This window comes from Oncorhynchus gorbuscha, linkage group LG16 (assembly GCF_021184085.1).
Source record: "Oncorhynchus gorbuscha isolate QuinsamMale2020 ecotype Even-year linkage group LG16, OgorEven_v1.0, whole genome shotgun sequence".
In the NCBI taxonomy this organism is placed as follows: Eukaryota; Metazoa; Chordata; class Actinopteri; order Salmoniformes; family Salmonidae; genus Oncorhynchus; species Oncorhynchus gorbuscha.
Window position 1 is genome coordinate 72,048,753 of NC_060188.1, and position 22,374 is coordinate 72,071,126.

Consider the following 22,374-nt stretch of genomic DNA (forward strand, 5'->3'; position numbering starts at 1 on the left):
AGACAGACAGACAGACAGACAGACAGACAGACAGACAGACAGACAGACAGACAGACAGACAGACAGACAGACAGACAGACAGACAGACAGACAGACAGACAGACAGACAGACAGACAGACAGACAGACAGACAGACAGACAGACAGACAGACAGACAGACAGACAGACAGACAGACAGACAGACAGACAGACAGACAGACAGACAGACAGACAGACAGACAGACAGACAGACAGACAGACAGACAGACAGACAGACAGACAGACAGACAGACAGACAGACAGACAGACAGACAGACAGACAGACAGACAGACAGACAGACAGACAGACAGACAGACAGACATGATACATCGTATAATGACAATGTGTAGAAGAGAAAACAGTATCAATTACTAAGAAGTCCTTTGACAGACTGAGTCTCTTCTGAATGTCTTTCTGTCTGACCATTCAACAAACAGTCATTCATATGCCTGGGCTTTGGCCTCATTCTTGTCTGGACCAGTTTATTGAGGCCGTTCAAAGCTGGAACAGAGTAGGGTCAGGGATTTAAACACATCTCCTGACACTCTACCACATCCATTACTACAGGGAGAAAACACCTCTCTGTGTCTCCCTCCATCTGGACGGTTTGTTTGTGTCGGCTACAAACCTTTTTCGCCAGGAGGTGAGAGGGAGGTGACGATAAAGAAATCCCATCAACGGAACACTGATTGATCGACTTTTCCCTCACCCTGATCCAACTTAACTTTGCCAGCTATCGGATTGTTTCTTGTTTTCAGTGAAAAGTCAATGCACTTCCTGTCAGTTGTAAAAACCCATTTCAGAAGTGCATTCATTTTGAGGGAAAACAGAAACACACATAGGGTATGTTTTCCATTAGAAATAGTGAGGTTGTGTTGCTGTCTGCGAATGCTTGTCTCCAGTCTCAGAGAAATGGAAAGATGACCTACTATCATCCAATGTGATAACACGTAAGATAGAGATATACTGTAGATAGAGATATGTGCTATATTAAGTATTCTGTTCTATAATTAAGCAATAAGGCCCGAGGGGGATGTGGTGTATGGCCAATATACCACTGCTAAGGTCTGTTCTTAGACAAGATGCAACGCAGAGTGCCTGGACACAGCCCTTAGCCGTGGTATATTGGCCATATACCACAAACCCCTGAGGTGCCTTATTGCTATTATAAACTGGTTACCAACGTAATTAGAACAGTAAAAATAAATGTTTTGTCATGCCCATGGTACAGTATACGGTCTGATATACCACAGCTTTCAGCCAATCAGCATTCAGGGCTCGAACTACCCAGTTTATAAAAAGTATTATGTTATATATAAAATACTTTTGTCCTTCAATATTCTTTCAAACTCTGGCAGTGGTGCACGACTGAGTTTGAACAGGGAATCTAGTTCTTTTAATAAACTCATATGGACATTTAGAGTAGCTGGCAGCCATGGTTTCATATTCCCAGCAGTCAGCTGTGTCAGTTGAAATGAAAATCATTCTGAGATGATGATACTGAAATAATCACCTAAAGACAAACAACATAACTGAGTGAGGCGTAACAGCGGATTCACCAGGTTCTGAGAGGCTGCCAAGAGTGAACAAAGCGGAGGAGATGGAAGGAGGGGTGAGAGACAGAGGGAGAAAGAGAAAAGTACAGCACCTTCACAAAGTATTCACAACCCTTGACTTTTTCCACATTTTGTTGTTACAGCCTGAATTTAAATGTACATTTTGTGCCACTGATCTACACACAATACCCCACAATGTCAAAGTGGAATTTAGTTTTTATACATGCTTATAAATTAATCAAATATGAAAAGCTGAAATGTCTTCAGTCAATAAGTATTCAACCTCTATCGTGGCAAGCCTGAAAAGGTTCAGGAGTCAAATGTGCATAATCACAATCATTTGCATGGACTAGTGGTTAACATGATTTTTGAATGACTACCTCATCTCTCTACCCCAAACATACAATTATCTGTAAGGTCCCTCAGTCGAGTAGTGAATTTCAACCACAAATTCAACCACAAATGCCTTGCAAAGAAGGGCACATATTGATAGATGGGTACAACTTTAAAAAACAGACACTAAATATCCCTTTGCGCATGGTGAAGTTCATTCATTTGTCATGTTTCAGGTAAGACCCAAATGCAGACTGTGTTGAAGTAACAATGTTTATTACAACAACAAGGGCAGGCAAACGACAGGTCAAGGGAGGCAGGGGTCGATAATCCAGAGTAGGGGCAAAGGCACTGGACGGCAGGCATGCAGGCTCAGAGTAAGGACAGGCAATGGTCAAAACCAGGAGGACGAGAAAAGAGAGACAGGAGAAAAACAAGGAGCTGAGAAACAAAACGATGGTTGACTTGACAAACCAGACGAACTGGCAACAGACAAACAGAGAACACAGGTATAAGTACCCAGGGGAAAAGGGGAAGATGGGCGACACCTGGAGGGGGTGGAGACAAGCACAAGGACAGGTGAAACTGATTAGGATGTGACATAATTATGCTTTGGATGGTGTATCAGTTAAAGGTCGACCGATTAAGCGGAAAGGCCGATTAATTAGGGCCGATTTCACGTTTTCATTGCAATCGGAAAACTGTATTTTTGGGAGCCGATTTTGCAGATTTATTTATTTATTTTTTTATATTTTTATATAACTAGGCAAGTCAGTTAAGAACAAATTCTTATTTTCAATGATGGCCTAGGAATGGTAGGTTAACTGCCTTGTTCAGGGGCAGAACGACAGATTTTCACCTTGTCAGCTCGGGGGAACCAATCTTGCAACCTTAGAGTTAACTAGTCCAATGCTCTAACCACCTGCCTCTCAATGCACTCCACGAGGAGCCTGCCAGTTACGCGAATGCAGTAGAAGCCAAGTTAAGTTGCTAGCTAGCATTAAAAAACAATCAATCAATCATAATAACTAGTTATAACTATACATAGTTGATGATATTACTTGTTTATCTAGCGTGTCCTGCGTTGCATATAATCGGTGCAACGCTGGGGGATGATTTAACAAAAGCTCATTTGCGAAAAAAGCACAATTGTTGGACGACTGTACCTAACCATAAACACCAATGCCTTTCTTAAAATCAATGCACAGAAGTATATATTTTTAAACCTGCATATTTAGCTAAAAGAAATCCAGGTTAGCAGGCAATATTAACCAAGTGAAATTGTGTCATTTCTCTTGTGTTCATTGCATGCAGAGTCAGGGTATATGCAACAGTTTGGGACCGCCTGGCTCATTGTGAACTAATTTGTCAGAATTTTACGTAATTATGACATAACATTGATGGTTGTGCAATGTAACAAGAATATTTAGACTTAGGGATGCCACCCATTAGATAAAATACCGAACGGTTCCTTATCTGAAATAATAAACGTTTTGTTTTCGAAATGATAGTTTCCGGATTGGACCATATTAATGACCAAAGGCTCGTATTTCTGTGTGTTATTATGTTATAATTAAGTCTATGATTTGATAGAGCAGTCTGACTGAGCGATGTTAGGCAGCAGCAGGCTCGTAGGCATTCATTCAAACAGCACTTTCGTGCGTTCTGCCAGCAGCTCTTCGCAAGCACAGCGCTGTTTATGGCTTCAAGCCTATCAGCCTAATGGCTGGTGTAACCGATGTGAAATGGCTAGCTAGTTAGCTGGGTGTGCGCTAATAGTGTTTCAAACGTCACTCGCTCTGAGACATGGAGTAGTTATTCCCCTTGCTCTGCAAGGGCCGCGACTTTTGTGGAGCGATGGGTAACGCTGCTTCGAGGATGGCTGTTGTCAATGTGTTCCTGGTTCGAGCCCAGGTAGGGGCGAGGAGAGGTACGGAAGCTATACTGTTATACTGGCAATACTATAGTGCCTATAAGAACATCCGATAGTCAAAGGTATATGAAATACAAATGGTATCGAGAGAAATAGTCCTATAAATACTATATTAACTACAACCTACAACCTCTTACCTTGGAATGTTAAAAGGAACCACCAGCATTCATATGTTCTCATGTTCTGAGCAAGGAACTCAAACGTTAGCTTTTTTACATGGCACATATTGCACTTTTACTTCTCCAACATTTTGTTTTTGCATTATTTAAACCAAATTGAACATGTTTCATTATTTATTAGAGGCTAAATTGATTTTTATTGATGTATTATATTAAGTTAAAATAAGTGTTCATTTAGTGTTGTTGTAATTGTCATTATTACAAATAAATATTTTAAAAATTGGCCGATTAATCGGTCTTTTTTGGGTCCTCCAATAATCGGTATCGGTGTTGAAAAATCATAACCGGTTCGACCTCTAGTATTAATACACCCAGTCATTACAAAGATACAGGTGTCATTCCTAACTCAGTTGTCGGAGAGGAAGGAAACTGCTCAAGGATTTCATCATGAGGTCAATGTTGACTTTAAACAGTCACAGGGTTTAATGGCTTTGATAGGAGAAAACTGAGGATGGATCAACAACATTGTAGTTACTCCACAATACGAACTAGAGGTCGACCGATTAATCGGATGGCCGATTAATTACGGCCGATTTCAAGTTTTCATAACAATCGAAAATATGTATTTTTGGGCACCGAGATTTGCCTTTTTTTTATATGATTTTTTATTTATTTAATCTTTATTTAACTAGGCAGGTCAGTTAAGGACACATTCTTATTTTCAATGACGGCCTAGGAACAGTGAGTTAACTGCCTTGTTCAGGGGCAGAACGACAGATTTTCACCTTGTCAGCTCGGGGGATCCAATCTTGCAACCTTAACGAGTCCAACGCAATAACGACCTGCCTCTTTCTCGTTGCACTCCACAAGGAGACTGCCTGTTATGCGATTGCAGTAAGCCAAGGTAAGTTGCTAGCTAGCATTAAACTTATCTTATAAAAAACAATCAATCATAATCACTAGTTAACTACATATGGTTGATGATATTACTAGATATATTATCTAGCGTGTCCTGCGTTGCATATAATCTGACTGAGCATACAAGTATCTGACTGAGCGGTGGAAGGCGCGTAAACATGAATTCAAACAGCACTTTCGTGCGTTTTGCCAGCAGCTCTTCGTTGTGCGTCAAGCATTGCGCTGTTTATGACTTCAAGCCTATCAACTCCGGAGACGATGCTCATGTAACCGAAGTGAAATGGCTAGCTAGTTAGCGCGCTAATTGTCGTGTTGCTGGTTCGAGCCCAGGGAGGAGCGAGGAGAGGGACGGAAGCTATACTGTTACACTGGCAATACTAAAGTGCCTATCAGAACATCCTATATTCAAAGGTTAATGAAATACAAATGGTATAGAGGGAAATAGTCCTATAATTCATATAATAACTACAACCTAAAACGTATTACCTGGGAATATTGATGTTAAAAGGAACCACCAGCTTTCATATGTTCTCATGTTCTGAGCAAGGAACTGAAACGTTAGCTTTCTTACATGGCACATATTTCACATGGAACATAATGCACTTTTACTTTCTTCTCCAACACTTTGTTGTTGCATTATTTAAACCAAATTGAACATGTTTCATTATTTACTTGAGACTAAATGGATTTTATTTGTGTATTATATTAAGTTCAAATAAGTGTTCATTCAGTATTGTTGTAATTGTCAGTATTACAAATAAATAAAAATAAATAAATCGGCCGATTAACCGGTATCGGCTTTTATGGTCCTCCAATAATCGGTATCAGTATTGAAAAATCATAATTAGTTGACCTCTAATACTAACCGAAATGACAGTAAAAAGAAGGAAGTCTTTTCAGAAAAAAAATATTCCAAAACATGCATCCTGTTTGCAATAAGGCACTAAAAGTAAAACTGTTTATTTTTGTATACATTATGTTTGGGGCAAACCAAATACAACACATCACTGAGTGCCACTCTTCATATTGTCAAGCATGGTGATGTCTGCATCATGTTATGGGTATGCTCGTCATCGGCAGGACATGGAGTTGTTTTAGGATAAAAATAATAGCGCTAAGCAATGGCAAAATCCTAGAGGAAAACATGGTTCAGTCTGCTTTCCAACAGACACTGGGAGACAAATTCACCTTTCAGCAGGACAATAATGTAAAACGCAAGGCCAAATATACACTGGAGTTGCTTACCAGGACAACATTGAATGTTCCTGAGTGGCGAGTTACAGTTTTGACTTAAATCTGCTTGAAAATCTATGGCAAGACCTGGAAATGTCTGCCTAGCAATGATCAACAACCAACTTGACAGAGTTTGAAGAGTTTAAAAAATAATAATGGACAAATATTGTACAATCCATGTGTGCCAAGCTATTAGGGACTTACCCAGAAAGACTTACAGCTGGAATCACTGCCAAAGATGATTCTAACATGTATTGACTCAGGGGGATGATTACTTATTTAATCAAGATATATTAGCCTTTTATTTTTCATTCATCTTAAATGTTAGAGTTTTTCTTCCACTTTGACATTACCGAGGATTTTGTGTAGATCGTAAAAAAAGAGGTATATATTAATCCCAATTTGTAACACAACAAAATGTGGAAAAGGTCAAGGGGTGTGAATACTTTCTAAAGGCACTGTAAGTAAGAATGTAGAGCATGTAGGAGAACAGCCCTTGAGCAGGTTTCTTAAATGGGTATTGGAGTAGAGAACTGCACTCCTGGGTCTTTCTTCTTTGCAAAGCATCCCCTATGGTGTGTGTGTGTGTGTGTGTGTGTGTGTGTGTGTGTGTGTGTGTGTGTGTGTGTGTGTGTGTGTGTGTGTGTGTGTGTGTGTGTGTGTGTGTGCGTGCGTGCGTGCGTGCGTGCGTGCGTGCGTGCGTGCGTGCGTGCGTGCGTGCGTGCGTGCGTGCGTGCGTGTGTGTGATTCTTCTATCCTTGTGGGGACCTAAAAATCCCCCAAAGTACCTACAAGGATAGTAAACAAGGAAAATTCTCCCTCATGGGGATATTTCCCCATGAGGACAAAGGTTATTTAAGATTAGGGATTAGGTTTAGGGTTAGGGAAGGGGTTAGTGGTTAGGGTTAGGGTTAGGAGTTAGGTTTAGGGTTTGGGTTACGGGTTAAGGTTATGGTAAGGGTTATTGTAAGGGTGAGGGAAAATACGATTTTGAACTGAAATACATTTGAGGTCCCCCCCGAGGATAGATGAACATAACATGTGTGTCTATATGTTAGGGGAGTGGGGGGTTCTGTCTGTACTTCACACAGCGTCACCTTTGTACTTCATTAAAAACCTGGCAAGGAGTTTTCTCCCTCAGCAACACATTTGTCCCCAGCTCCAGCACTATGGGACACCTGGGAGCTTTTCTCCAGCTCAAAAAATGAAGCACACAACAAGAAAAGAAAGAAAGAGAAAGAGGTGTGGGACCAGTACCAGATGAGGAAGAGGGAGAATGGGGTGTTAGAGTGAATCTATTCTAGCCCCTCCAGAGAGTATCAACTCCAGCCATGCCTCCCCCTAACCTCTACACTACCAGCAGCCGCAGCAGTCCCTCAGCAGTAGGGAGAGAGAGAGGCAGGCAGAGCACACAGCTGACACGCACAGGGAAATCTGGGCCACTGCTTTGATGGTATTTATGACTGATAACCCAGATCTATTTCCACTCAGGCCTACTACGGTACGCTTAGTTAGCTGCAGACAACATTTGAAGGTTACTCCGTCTCCCTTATTAAAATCTACATATACTGTAATGCAGCACCAAATAAAACTCTGAAAACTTTGTGATTGTCAAGCCAAGTAAACAGTCCTACTCCTTTTTAGTTCATTCAGTCTCCCATCTCTCACTGTTCAATACATCCAGAACATATCTATTTGTGTACACTACAGAGAGGCTCATCTCATCAGTGCAGCCCAATGACTGCCATTGATGTGGCGACTAGTGGCTGCTAGTGAAGCCTAATGAGGCAAACAGCCCCTGGTGAGCTAGCCGGGCGGGCAGGAAGGGGTTATTTAAGCTGCTCTGCTCGTCTTCTCTGAGTGGCCCAGCTCCTTCCTTTCATTTCCATAACAAGTCATCAGAGCTCATCTCCCAGCAAAGTGGCCGCAGTCCCACCGGCAATTAAAATCATGTTGGGACGCGCTATGATTGTCTGTGATTCCGCCGTGCGAAAACAACAACAACAGTGTCAGCGACGGTATCGGTAACGAAACGAGCTGCTGAGAAACCAATCTCTAGTGATGTGGGCAGCAACTATCACTTTGGTTTCTAAACACAGCAGGCAGACATCAGCCCACAGTTTTCATGTTCCTGTAAAAACACAGAGACAACAGCTCCACAAAGGAGGAGAAGAGAGAAACAGCACCTTTCCTCCTCCATTCACCTCACACAGACATCTCACTGTACAGATCCAAGTTTTCCATGAGGGGGTTGAAGCGATTTCCTGCAATTCGACACATTTTGTCATGGATGGGGCTGAGAGAATAATGTCTGTATTAAAGAGGCAATCAGCAGTTGCTACATCCATTTTTGGACTTTTAAATTAGTTATCTGTATCCATTGATTCTTGAAGCATATAACTTATAAAATGCCTCGTAAGCTTGGTTCAACTGTCGTACCAAAATATAAGTTTGTTTTACACCAATGTTTGTAAACAATGCAAATGTAAACAAACAGTGTAGAAACAACCATGGTTAGAACTATTATTTTGATATCATGGATGGTCAGTCCTTCCATCCATAGCTCTGTCTATAAATTTGAGAGAGGTTACATTTCTCCAGGCCCATCCCTCACACTTTGTTATTCAACTTCTAATTTCCTGCAATTCAACACATTTGGCCGTGGTTTATTCGGTGTTCTTATGCAATCTGAGTGACTCAAAGATTATTTTTTTAATCAATGGTGGCCCCATGCCATAACATTAATTTTAGATTCTCCCTGACTGTCTAGTTTTTATTTTGGTCGTTGTTAGTTCTCAACGAGGATCGTATGAATACATAGTTCATTTATCTTTTCTATATACTTTATACCTGGTTGTAGTCATTTAAGTTTACACTGAAAATGTTTTACCATCCAGAAAAGCATAGATTTGTTTTATGATCATGTTTTTTGGAGGGGCGTCAACGAATTAGACCCGCATCTGCGAAATTACTATAGGGGCTACACAGTCCGGAAGATCTATAGGGGCTACACAGTCCGTCAGATCTATAGGGGCTACACAGTCCGGCAGATCTATAGGGGCTACACAGTCCGGCAGATCTATAGGGGCTACACAGTCCGGCAGATCTATAGGGGCTACACAGTCCGGCAGATCTATAGGGGCTACACAGTCCGGCAGATCTATAGGGGCTACACAGTCCAGCAGATCTATAGGGGCTACACAGTCTGTCAGATCTATAGGGGCTACACAGTCTGGCAGATCTATAGGGGCTACACAGTCCGGCAGATCTATAGGGGCTACACAGTCCTGCAGATCTATAGTGGCTACACAGTCCGTCAGATCTATAGGGGCTACACAGTCCGTCAGATCTATAGGGTTTACACAGTCCGGCAGATCTATAGGGGCTACACAGTCCATCAGATCTATAGTGGCTACACAGTCTGGCAGATCTATAGGGGCTACACAGTCCTGCAGATCTATAGGGGCTACACAGTCCGTCAGATCTATAGTGGCTACACAGTCCGTCAGATCTATAGGGGCTACACAGTCCTGCAGATCTATAGGGGCTACACAGTCCGTCAGATCTATAGTGGCTACACAGTCCGTCAGATCTATAGGGGCTACACAGTCTGTCAGATCTATAGGGGCTACACAGTCCTGCAGATCTATAGGGGCTACACAGTCTGGCAGATCTATAGGGGCTACACAGTATGGCAGATCTATAGAAGCTACACAGTCCGGCAGATCTATAGGGGCTACACAGTCCTGCAGATCTATCGGGGCTACACAGTCTGGCAGATCTATAGGGGCTACACAGTCCGGCAGATCTATAGAGGCTACACAGTCCGGCAGATCTATAGGGGCTACACAGTCCGGAAGATCTATATTGGCTACGCAGTCCGGCAGATCTATAGGGGCTACACAGTCCAGCAGATCTATAGGGGCTACACAGTATGGCAGATCTATAGGGGCTACACAGTCTGGCAGATCTATAGGGGCTACACAGTCCGGCAGATCTATAGGGGCTACACAGTCTGGCAGATCTATAAGGGCTACACAGTCCTGCAGATCTATAGGCACAAGACAAGAGCAGATCCCTATGAGGCCAGGTAGGACGATTATAACATAATTAGATCCCCTAGATTCATACACTGAATGGTATTGGAAACTTGGATATAGGAAACTGGCTGAATTATGATGGCAGCACTAAGACCAATGTCGGAAGTACCTGGGTAGACGCAGGTTAAAGTAGGCTATGTAAGACCTTCTCTACAAAATGTACAAACCCTAAGAAACAGTAACACAGTGCTGTTAACAAAGTATTCTACAGTGCATGATAGATGGAGGGTAGAGTGAGGTGTGAGCCCATGAGGAACCCAAAGCCGATAGGTCTCTTAACATTTTTTGTTACCCAAACCAGCGCCACGGATGCACCTGCAGCCTGCCCTAGCAGCTGCCCCAATGAACCCCATCTCTCACTGGGGACAGGCCTCTTAAACAACAGAAACAAGCAGCAAGGCTGAAGAGGAGGAGGTAGAAACAATCACATATTCAAAAACAGAGTGTTTTCTAAATGGCAACCTCAGACCCAGGCTGCTTATAAAGGCCTTAAATCAATTGAACATGAAGGAGAAAGCCATGCCATGCTAATCTATCAGCCTTAATCCTATTGCTCTGAGATCCTTTGAAATCCACATTCTCTTAATACTACAAATAAAAACCTCTTTCTCCTCTAATGAGCTTGCCCTACAGCCTGACTAAAACATCTCAACTACAGGTTCTTCTGTACTACTGTATTAATTATGTTGAGGTGTCATTATTTTTCTTCCATTGATATAACAAGAGCAGGAGAATGACACTGGATGTTTATAAGGTTGTGAAAGAAATGATGTATTTCTGAGTGATTCTGTTCTCTTACATGTTGGTCCCAGCTAAACAGAGCATACTGTCGTGAAAGGTATAAATTAATAAACACAACACCTATGCCTTCCAGGGAGGAGGTTGCTTTCCTTTTAACTGAAATCCCTAAATCTGAAGGAAAAACATATTCTGTTCTCTTACATGTTGGTCCTTACTTGAGGACCAACATGTAAGAGAACAGAATATGTTTTTGATGTGTTTTAGATGTTCAGGGACAAGCCGAGGAAGAGAAAAGGTTAAAGCGACAAACAGGCAAATGAAGGAGTGAAAAAAAGGAAACCTGGTAGTTTCTCCACCATATGCCCACACCCTTAAGACACCATGTGCTCTGGCTTTGAAAGCTTTCATTGCCAATTCCCCATTCGAAACCAGAACCGCTCAGTAACAACACCTCCCTGTGAGCCGGTGGGAAGGAGAAAAATCCCTTATCGATCTCCACCCATTTCAGGTCTAAAAGGTCTGATGTGAGGAGCACTACATTGGCCTAAAGGTGCTCCCCTCTAACCCAAAGCCTGTCAGAGGGGATGAAGAAGACACTTCTCAACACTGCAGCTACACCATGATTACCAACACCACCTCCCCAAACAGAGTGTCTGTGTGTGGCACAAGCATGTGTGTGTAGCACACGCAAACGACCAGTGACCGAGCCACGATTAAGCCATTATGAAAGATGATACTCTCATCATTAACGAGTTATCTCCATGTCAAACATCACCTCTCTATTATAATTGCTTGGTTTTGGTCAAATTGGGATCAGCATAGGGGAAGTCTCCAAAGGAAACTGCTGACCATGTTTTTCTCCTTAATAGTAACACAAGCATAATCATCTCTTCTTCTATGTAATTATAAACTCACAAATAGTCATCATACTATGATTAGTCTAGAAACACATTGAACTGTGCTGGAAGTGCTCCCAAGCTCATAGCACAAGTGCCTTTGGAGTGCTTTTTCCTAAATGAAATGAGTCCTGTTGCTAATAAAGACAAGCGCTTTAGAGAAAGAGTCTGACTGGTCAGTTAGCAGCACTAACAGTAAGTGAGGTGGTTTGCTCTTACCTTGGGTTGAGCGCGTCGGGGGAAGGCAACCTTAGGATCAATCTGTGAAAGATAGAAACATAAAGGAATATGTGTTAAGAAATTGTCAATTGTGCTTCAACATTCAGATAATTGAAGCAACAGAGATAGAATGAGAATGTTTCTCCAAAGTGACTTCAACATTCAGATAATTGTAGCAACAGAGATAGAATGAGAATAGAAATTCAGATAATAAAGGAATGAGAATGTTTCTCCAAAGTGTTATTCAGATAATTGTAGCAACAGAGATAGAATGAGAATGTTTCTCCAAAGTGACTTCAACATTCAGATAATTGTAGCAACAGAGATAGAATGAGAATGTTTCTCCAAAGTGACTTCAACATTCAGATAATTGTAGCAACAGAGATAGAATGAGAATGTTTCTCCAAAGTGACTTCAACATTCAGATAATTGTAGCAACAGAGATAGAATGAGAATGTTTCTCCAAAGTGACTTCAACATTCCTAAATCTTCAAAATACGTGACATCCTTTTGATGCTGAGAGATGCTGAGAGATCACAAAATGGGAACAGTGCCTTGGAATGTTTGGAGGAAATGATTATTTCAGGGTTGGAAATAGGAGTCTGAGGCCTGTGACAATAACTCCAGATGTTGTGAAATAAGCAAGAAGGTGCATCAGATCAACCTGTTTCTCTGTCTTTGCCTTGTCTTCTCGGACAAGTGTTTTTCTTCCTCTGTTTAGCTGGTATTGAGGCGTGCAGTTGCAGCCTTATCAATCTTGCATTCAGAATGAAAATGAACTATTTCATGCATCAATCTCATGCTGCCTTCTCCTGACTTTAATACCAGGCTCTTAAAAGAGAAGTTTCAAACAATCTCATCCAAGGAGACCTATTGAAGGGGGAACGGAAACAGATGGAAATGGTTCTCTTGCAGAAAATGACTTTGTGTTCAGCAGTGCAAACCCTTTACGTTGCTGCATATTTCTCTGTGAGGATTTTAAAGACTTGCATACCTACAGGTTCTATGTAATCAACCACCGCATCATCATAAAGATCAAGACTGTCTCACTTGTAGGCCTGAGATTTCTCTCTCAATTTACAAAAAGAAGCCAAAAAGATGGATTAAGTGTTGAACTGTGCTGGAAGTGAACATAAACCCTCTATATAAACCCTCTACATCTCACAGACAACACTAATATCACATATTCCTAAGAATGTTTTTTTTTTTTAAGAAAATAAAAACATTCCTCAATAATGAATGCAATTGATGATTCAGTTGGAAACAGAGACAAAGGTTACCATCTGGGAAGATCAGCCAACCGTAGCTTTCATTTTACCTGTTACGTGTATGAAGTCAAATGAGAAAGAGGAACATGTGAGAACGAAGCAGGAACATATTTCTCTGTCCTATTTCTATCTTGCGGCGTTATGATTGTTAGCCATCTTTCTAAATCAGGTCAATTTGAGAGATGAATTGAATAACACCTGGGTATGGCAACCCTACTCATAATGAATTCCATGTAATGATTCGTTTTAGCAATTAGCCTCAGGCATAACCAATTCAACCTCCAATACACAGCGGAGCTGGGCATATTTGTGCAAAGACAACACTATAGGCCTACGCTTTGAATATCAAAGCTGTCATACTTGGTGGTGTCTTACCCTTCCAACCTACACACCAGTCCCTGAATATCAAAGCTGTCATACTTGGTGGTGTCTTACCTTTCCAACCTACACACCAGTCCCTGAATATCAAAGCTGTCATACTTGGTGGTGTCTTACCTTTCCAAACTACACACCAGTCCCTGAATATCAAAGCTGTCATACTTGGTGGTGTCTTACCCTTCCAACCTACACACCAGTCCCTGAATATCAAAGATGTCATACTTGGTGGTGTCTTACCCTTCCAACCTACACACCAGTCCCTGAATATCAAAGCTGTCATACTTGGTGGTGTCTTACCCTTCCAACCTACACACCAGTCCCTGAATATCAAAGATGTCATACTTGGTGGTGTCTTACCCTTCCAACCTACACACCAGTCCCTGAATATCAAAGCTGTCATACTTGGTGGTGTCTTACCTTTCCAACCTACACACCAGTCCCTGAATATCAAAGCTGTCATACTTGGTGAATATCAAAGATGTGGTGGTCTTACCCTTCCAACCTACACACCAGTCCCTGAATATCAAAGATGTCATACTTGGTGGTGTCTTACCCTTCCAACCTACACACCAGTCCCTGAATAGTCTGAATATCAAAGCTGTCATACTTGGTGGTGTCTTACCCTTCCAACCTACACACCAGTCCCTGAATATCAAAGCTGTCATACTTGGTGGTGTCTTACCTTTCCAACCAACCCAGTCCCTGAATATCAAAGCTGTCATACTTGGTGGTGTCCACCAGTCCCTGAATATCCATACTTGGTGGTGTCTTACCTTTCCAACCTACACACCAGTCCCTGAATATCAAAGCTGTCATACTTGGTGGTGTCTTACCTTTCCAACCTACACACCAGTCCCTGAATATCAAAGTCATACTTGGTGGTGTCATACTTGGTGGTGTCTTATGGTGTCTTACCTTTCCAACCTACACACCAGTCCCTGAATATCCTGAACCCTTCCAACCTACACACCAGTCCCTGAATATCAAAGCTGTCATACTTGGTGGTGTCTTACCTTTCCAACCTACACACCAGTCCCTGAATATCAAAGCTGTCATACTTGGTGGTGTCTTACCCTTCCAACCTACACACCAGTCCCTGAATATCAACACAGCTGGATATGGGTCTGTTTTTTCTCTGTCATATGGTACTTTTCCATTTCAAGACGTCAACATGCATTTCTGCTACAGTTCAAATTTTTAAATAGAGTAGCAGTGAAGGTGGTACAGTTTAGAGTTGCCGCATGTCAATCGAATCCACAATGGATTTTGAACTTGAACAAAGAATTATTCTGCATACAATCACTACTAATCAACTAATTGGATAGACAATAATTAGTAATGCACACATTTTGTTTGTTTATTAAAATGGCCAGATAATGCAGTCATTTGTCCAGATGACCAGTGTAGCTGTGTTATGTAATGATGACTTAGTATGGGATCTGTTGATAAAGCTCGTAGAAGCAAACCTTTATTTAGGTCACAGCCTAGGAAATGAATGGTTCTTTTGAGAGGTTTGCCAAAGGGGGGGGGGGGGGGTACATTCTACAGATTGTTTTCATTCTGTCGAAGTATTCATGTCAATTGGAAGTTTATGTGGGAATTACATTTAATATAGGCCTAATATTTCACATTACAACAGTACACTAAAGCATGTCTGGAACTAAAGGTTATTCCATTTACACGCTTCCATAGGAATAGCAGTTTGCTCTTTGTGTTAATAATTGATCTCGAGAGGTACTATTTCCCCTCACCAGTAGGATATAAATCACTGAGTCTCATTGCAATGAGAGGATCATTTCTAGATCCATGAAATGATAACAAATCCACCAACAAGAGCATAGTCTTTTCAATCAGTGCAGAATAATGTATCTATTCTGGTAAAAATGACAATGCATACACATCGATAGCTCCGTCCCCTAATGGATCATATCCCAAAGTGTAAGAATAGCTATTTCTCAAGCTCTACAGTCAACATCTTCCAACTAGGTATGTCAAACTAATAAAAGAGAACAAACCAAAAGCAATACATTCCTTCTCATTTTTTCTTCTCTTATCTTCTGTTACAGCTTTTTACGGCAGGGTCTCAGAGGGCTTCTCTCTGTGCGATTGTGTAAGATCCAGGCAGAAGGCAATTGCTTACATCCTTAGTTCAGATCTTCCAACAGGATTTCATACATTATTGCAGCTTCTGGGTAAACTCTCTCTCGTCACAGATCTCACTCTATACTGGCAGCTTAAGATTAAGATAGACCATTTTTGTAGCTTTAAAAACCTATCAAAAAGCTTGATTTCTTGACTGTTTTGATGTGTGTTCAGAGCGATGTAGGAAGCAATGATATATACTGATTAATCTTCTGCTTCTTTCTGTCAATCTCCCTACGGTTTTCATGCACACACAAGTATTATTACCAATGTCAAATGCACTGCCAACAAATACCAAATGAAGCCTCATCATTTCACTTGAGGCAATTTAGCATGCCCTCATCAAAACAGTTTTTTGGGGGGGACGTTAAATCATTCCCGAGCAATTGATTACCCACATATGGGCTATTCTGAAGCCTGCATTACCCTGCTGTTTAAAAAATAACCCTGATGTTGTCAAAAATAATGATGTCTGTGTTGTTTCATTTCAATGTATTATCAGTGCAACTAATTATGACAATGAAAAAAGCACTGCCTGTTTAGATGCTGAATACTGTAAATAAATCATTAAAGTCTGAGGGGAAGACACATTCCCTGAGAGGATCTGTTGAATCTAAGGCTGAAAAAGGCAGGTATAGCTTACACGATCAACTGAAGACAAAGCACCTGCTAGACACGAACCAACAAGTGGCACGGTGGAGGTGAGCTCACAGCTGACATTATTTTCAATTGATATCCGACAGAGGAGGCTTAGATTTGTCCAGAGGAGCTGCAACAGCCCTTTCTTCTGTTTCTCTCTCTCTCTCTGGCCTCATCCCCCTCACCTCAACGAGACATTCTGTCCTTTGAAACTACTACATCAAAACAGCAAACAGGGTTTGGCCAGAGGTCATCCAATAATGGCTGAAAATATCTGTGGGCGAAATAGGTTTGTTTTGGCAGAAAATAAGACTTATTTAGGAGTATAATACATCTCCTCTGGCAGGGGTCCAGGGGTCCAGACTGAATAATCCTGACCTGGTCATTGATAATGGATACTGTGATGCAGTAGTCTAAAACTACAACTCCTCACATAAAGAATTTGAATCAATTCAAATCATGTTTGTCATCCTTTTTTGAAATAACTGTACGTAAAAAGATAACTTACACTATTCCAGATGGGACATAACATAAAATGAAATATAACATTCAAAATATGTTTCCGAATTGCTGGCATGTGTGTTTTAAAGCCTCGAGCTCTCCTTGGCCATATGTCTCCATTCACATTCATACCGGTCTGAAAGCACTCTGTTTTCATAACCGTACAGAAAGCAACCCAGGCTATCAGGGGGATTGAACAATAGCTGTGGCACGTTATGATGGTGTGTGCATTATGAAAGCATAATTGTGCTCATTGTCCACGTCTCTGACCGATATCTTTCTCCACGGGGTAACCCTCCTTCCACACTGAGACCATTAGCACGAGAGAACATCCACAAAAAAAAACAAAGCAGGAATATCTATGTAAAATGTAATACTGCTCGGAACTGGAGTAGGCTGTACAAAATATCCAATATTGTCGGTTTAAGAACACTGTACCATTGGATGAGAAGAGAATTGTAAAGTTTTTTCACATTGTATTTAATGTTACATAAGCCCTCAGCCTCTTTCTAAACCTTCAGACTTGTAGTGTATTGCATGTCCAGTTTAGTCTCACAAAGATCAAATCTCTTTTAGAAGAGACACCTGGTACAATACAGCATCGGAGACTGCAAGGCACTGTTTAACACAGGAGTTAGTATATACAGCGTGTGACTTACATGCTACACGAGCACTTCTGCCGAATGACTAATGGAATATAAGGCAGAAAACTGCTGGTTCAGGTCTATGTGATGTAGAGTCACTTCCTTTGCGTACTGGCAAAGTGCCCTCTTTTGCCTCAGCGTCACATCAGGAAGTATCAAATGTTGATCTCAGTATTGCTTAGTATCAATAGGGCCATGCCTTAGGTTCTTCAATAACTCAGCTCATACAAATAACATTACATCCTCCCTTTCTTCAACTGATAAATCATTGTGCTTTTAGAACTATAATCCTTATGATTTTCATGGGCTATTCTCGCTCGCTTCTCAATATGTCGTTATGTCATTATTATTTACACAACACACCTTAGTGTAAAGGAACTTCAACTAAAAGTAATAAATAAATGTGTAGTGTTGTGGAAATGAATCATTAAAACATGATTGCAAGATGTGTCTACATACAATAATATACCAAGCTGTAACCTGTCTTTTCAATTATAGTTTACTTCACTCAAATGAAATTGTATTCATTAAACAATGTATGAACAAAATGGAAACCAAATGGCTTTATTAAGGCGAGAGCTTTATTTATACTTTTTATTAAATAATCAAAACAGTAAATTCAATGGAACTAATACCAGTGTTTTACTTGACAATATTTCTAATTACCAGCTACTCAATTGTTACTTACTAACGGTTAGTTTGCCAGGCAGAATTTTTTTAATCTTTGAGTCGTATTCCTTGTTCAGTTACGGCAAGACATGTGGATACAGGACACATCTCCAAGCAAAGACACCAGATGACACTTCTCATCTCTATAGAGAAAATAAAGTCATTTGGTATGAGTGCTGTCAATAACCTTGAGGGGGAAAAGGAGTGCGATTCAATTAAGCTTACAAAAGCATAGGCTATTCATTATCACAAAGAAAGAGTTCTTCAACTCCCTAATTTAGATGTATAAAAGTATATCCACACTATACGTACCATGCAGAAGTACATATAGAACACATGCTAATCTGCAGTATTTATACTGCATGCGTGTAGGCTATTTATCATGATTTAATTCATACATGTATGCCATATATTATTATATGTAGCAGAGCTCTAAATAGGAAACATCTGTCAGAGTGTGTAATAATCACATATTAAATAGAGCACTCTGGGGCTTTCTCCCTGCTATATGCATTGCACAACCCAAGATTGTCTACAACAGCTTACAGATGCTGGTTTCCTTTAATAACATTCAAAACATGAACCCCGCTCCTCTTTCGCTTTCAAGTATGGAGATAAAAACGGAAAGCTTTTACAAGCACCCTCCAGTGACTTGCCAATCAGCCGAGGACAGCCGTGCAACAAGTTCTCGCACTGCTTTCAGCCCGGCTCCACTGGAACTGTGCACCGCCTGCTGAAGTACAATATGTTTGTCTTTCCAAATATATCTTAAAGACATACTCTCCCATCTGAACGTGGCTTTCACAGAAGGCTGCTAACAAAGCATCTATTTTTCGGTATGCACTATTCCATCTCCAGAGCTGTCTGAGCATGACTGGATATCACCACCCACCGAGCAGAAATCGCAGACAATTATGGTCTCAACTGAACTCTGTCTAATCCATCAATACACGGACAGAACTTCAAAAATGACTGACATCCTTTAATGACTTATCTACTGCCACATTGACACAATAGTTCAAGGCTTTTGATAAAACAGACCAAATGGGGATGTGTGTGTGTATGTGTGTGCCGGTTAATAGAAGAATACATGAAGTAAGCTGATAGGAGAAGCATCAGGTTTGTTGACATTATAAGACAGGAAATAGGTTTTAACAAACTTGACAATGTACTGTGACTTTAACTTGGAAGCAACACTTGTAATATTTCAAATACACTTACACATAAGTATATATCATTTGATGTAATGAAATAACAAATCTTTTACAGGATTAATGGACCTTTTGGCATCAATATTTATGTAATAGAATCACATTTGTAACTTCCCACTTCCATTGCCGCGATATGAATCAAACAGCGCGATGTGTACGATCTGACAGGTTATATGCATGGAGGAGGCCTGTGAGAGAAAGCCCATGTGAGTGACATGGAATATGTGCACATGTGGAGTGGTACTGGGAGATGGGAAAGGGGGCGTGTCACCTTCATTCAGAGGAGGAGAAGGGAAATTGAGCAGATATGAGATTCACCCCTGCGGGGTGTTTTACCGCAATAGTTTACATGAAGGGGTCATATGGTGATGTCATGGGCTAATTCCACATCTACAGCTTTGATTAAATAAATCATTTCACCAATAGCTCTTTACCAAGAGGGCCAACCCAGTGACTGGCAAATGGCATGTGAGCATTCTGAGATGCCACCTGCCACACATGGATGTACTGCAGTTGTTGTTGGTTTCAATGTGGTATCATTTTGCTACGTGGAACTTATATTACAGTATTATTACAGTGGCATATCTCAAGCATGACAGTGAAATGAATAAAGGCAATGATTCATATTTTAAAACGTGCAACACAGACAGTAAAATATCATTGCAAATGACATCAAAACACAGACATACCGTCTTTGAGTCTAATTCGTGGTGTGGTTGAGCTAAGACTTTATCTACACTGGCAGCATCTGCAAACGTAACGAATCCAAATCCTCTGCAAAACAAAGAAATACAGAGAAACAACCAATTAGGTCACACATTATTTACATAAACTACGTGAGAAGGTAGAAATATAAGCTCAACTGTTTCTCTCAGAGTATTAACATATGGTAGCCTATCAAGAATATCATGAACATGCTAAATGTTTTTTACTGGACATCAGGTATTTACACTGTCCCAGTTAACTACTGTTCATTCAAATGATAGAGATAATATCTACCTAAATTGTAGTTTACTATAGTGATTGTGGGCACTGATATATAAGTTATTTGACTTTATATTGATTTATAGGAGAGGGGGGAAACACTACACCAACATTGCAATTCAGTCCCAAAGTCAATGTCAAATTGCATTCACCCGCAGCTATCTTTTGAGCTAATCTATCTCTGTCAAACACAACGCGGGACAAACAGCCCGGGTTAATATGTGGCATATAAACTACACAAGTGTAGGATAGCGTTTCACCAACTGGATAGCAAAAGTAAAAACCTTTTACCTGGAACGTTTTGTTGTGGGGTCTCTCATCACCATACATTCTCTTATTTCTCCGAATTTGCTAAAATAGTCTCTAAGGCTGTCTGTGAACAGAGAAAATATGTCGGATAATTAGTCAATAACAAATGGTTGTCATACTGTTGTCAGTGTGTTTCAAAAACACATAGGGGTCGAATAGAGGACTTCAGATGATTGGAAATCTAAAATAACCTTGCGCGCAAAAAGAGGGACTCCAGATATCCCATACAGTTGCCCACTGCACACACAGAGAACGCGACCACAGCATGCACAATCAATTATTGTAACAAAATAAGAAACATGGGAAATGTAAGGGAATAATTGTCTCACCTGGTGAGGTTTGCCAGCTGAGGCCACCAATAAACATTTTACTGTAAGAAGAAAACATAGCAGAAGTGAGTACAGATGTCAGATCGGCCATTTTGACGACTAACTACTTCTAAAAGCGATATTTTTTAACGAGTAGAGAGAGAAAACAAAAATCGCTGTATAGCAATAATGTATCTTATTAAAAGGGGAAGGCCACACTTGCTACTGTAATCTTCCAAAGCAAAGCAGAAGCTTCATCGCTACTAACTGCATCCGGAAGGAAAGATGGTGATGTGCGCATTGCGAGTTGAATCCACCACTGCACTCTTGCTAAATCCTCTCTCAGACATTCTCAGATGAAAAATACAATAAAGAAAGGAAAGTCGAAATTGTTATCATCTTACCCCGGGTCATGTTGTGAATCATTTGGGCTTCCAGATGTAACTTGACTCCCGTCTCCTTCCATAGCTAACCAAACTATAGGCAGTAACTACAGTAACAAACACACACAGACACTGCAAAAGCTATGCACAGCCCGACTGGGAGAATATTACTGAGCCGGGAACGGAATCGTCACACGTGGGATCAGCTCAGTTTAGCCCCCTCCCTCAGCATGCTCTCCCTAGCCCTCACTGGGCGGGGCGAGGGCTCGTCAACTAACCAATCCAATTGACGTTAATACAGAAAACCCGCCTATGAAACAAACAAAAAAACACCCCCTATTGGTCATAACGCTCCTATGACAATATAACCGCCGTGATTAGTAACAATGTCAATACAAAACAAATGTTACATGCCCTAATGGCAACATTTTATTTAATGAGTAATTTCCTTCCAGCACACACATGCAATTAGAGAAACGATTAATGATGGGCCAAGTTAGTTCATGGTCAAAGGCCAAAAGTAGGTTGTATTTGCATCTGAAATAGGCCTATTGGTTATTACAGATTTGTAAACTATCATATTGATATATTGTGAATACATTGTTTGTGCCTTTTTATATCAGCAATATTTTCATTATTTATCCTAAAGAAATGCATTAATATTTTCTCTATGTTTGTATGAACATGTACAGTAGATTGTTCATATTTAACTCAGGCGGAGACCGGTTAAGTAGGCCTACAGTATTAGCCTGCACTATATGTGAACACTTGCATGGGGCATATTTTGTGTGTTCAAATGGATTGAAGAAACATGGTCCCTCACATGACATTTAATGTCTTTTAATAAGATACTATTTTAGAAGAACATTTT

The 22,374-nt window shown here is 40.7% G+C and overlaps 1 protein-coding gene across 14 annotated transcripts in view; it reads right to left on the reverse strand.

Annotated features, from left to right (window-relative positions):
* The window catches only part of LOC123998932 (RNA-binding protein Musashi homolog 2), a 403,050-nt gene extending 381,352 nt beyond the window's left edge, over nt 1-21,698 (reverse strand). For 13 of the 14 annotated variants that reach the window (XR_006832366.1, XR_006832365.1, XR_006832364.1 and 10 more), the window contains exons 1-5: nt 21,525-21,698; nt 21,142-21,182; nt 20,795-20,876; nt 20,209-20,293; nt 12,068-12,109 (exon numbers count right to left, since the gene is read on the reverse strand). Coding sequence is in view for 11 of the 14 variants with exons in the window: in XM_046304185.1 (XP_046160141.1) it covers nt 12,068-12,109; nt 20,209-20,293; nt 20,795-20,876; nt 21,142-21,182; nt 21,525-21,586 (312 nt within the window). In the remaining 3 variants the exon portion in view is untranslated. The remainder of the gene's footprint in view (nt 1-12,067; nt 12,110-20,208; nt 20,294-20,794; nt 20,877-21,141; nt 21,183-21,524) is intronic. The other variant, XM_046304182.1, reaches the window with a different exon arrangement.
* Between the last annotated feature and the right edge of the window lie 676 nt (nt 21,699-22,374).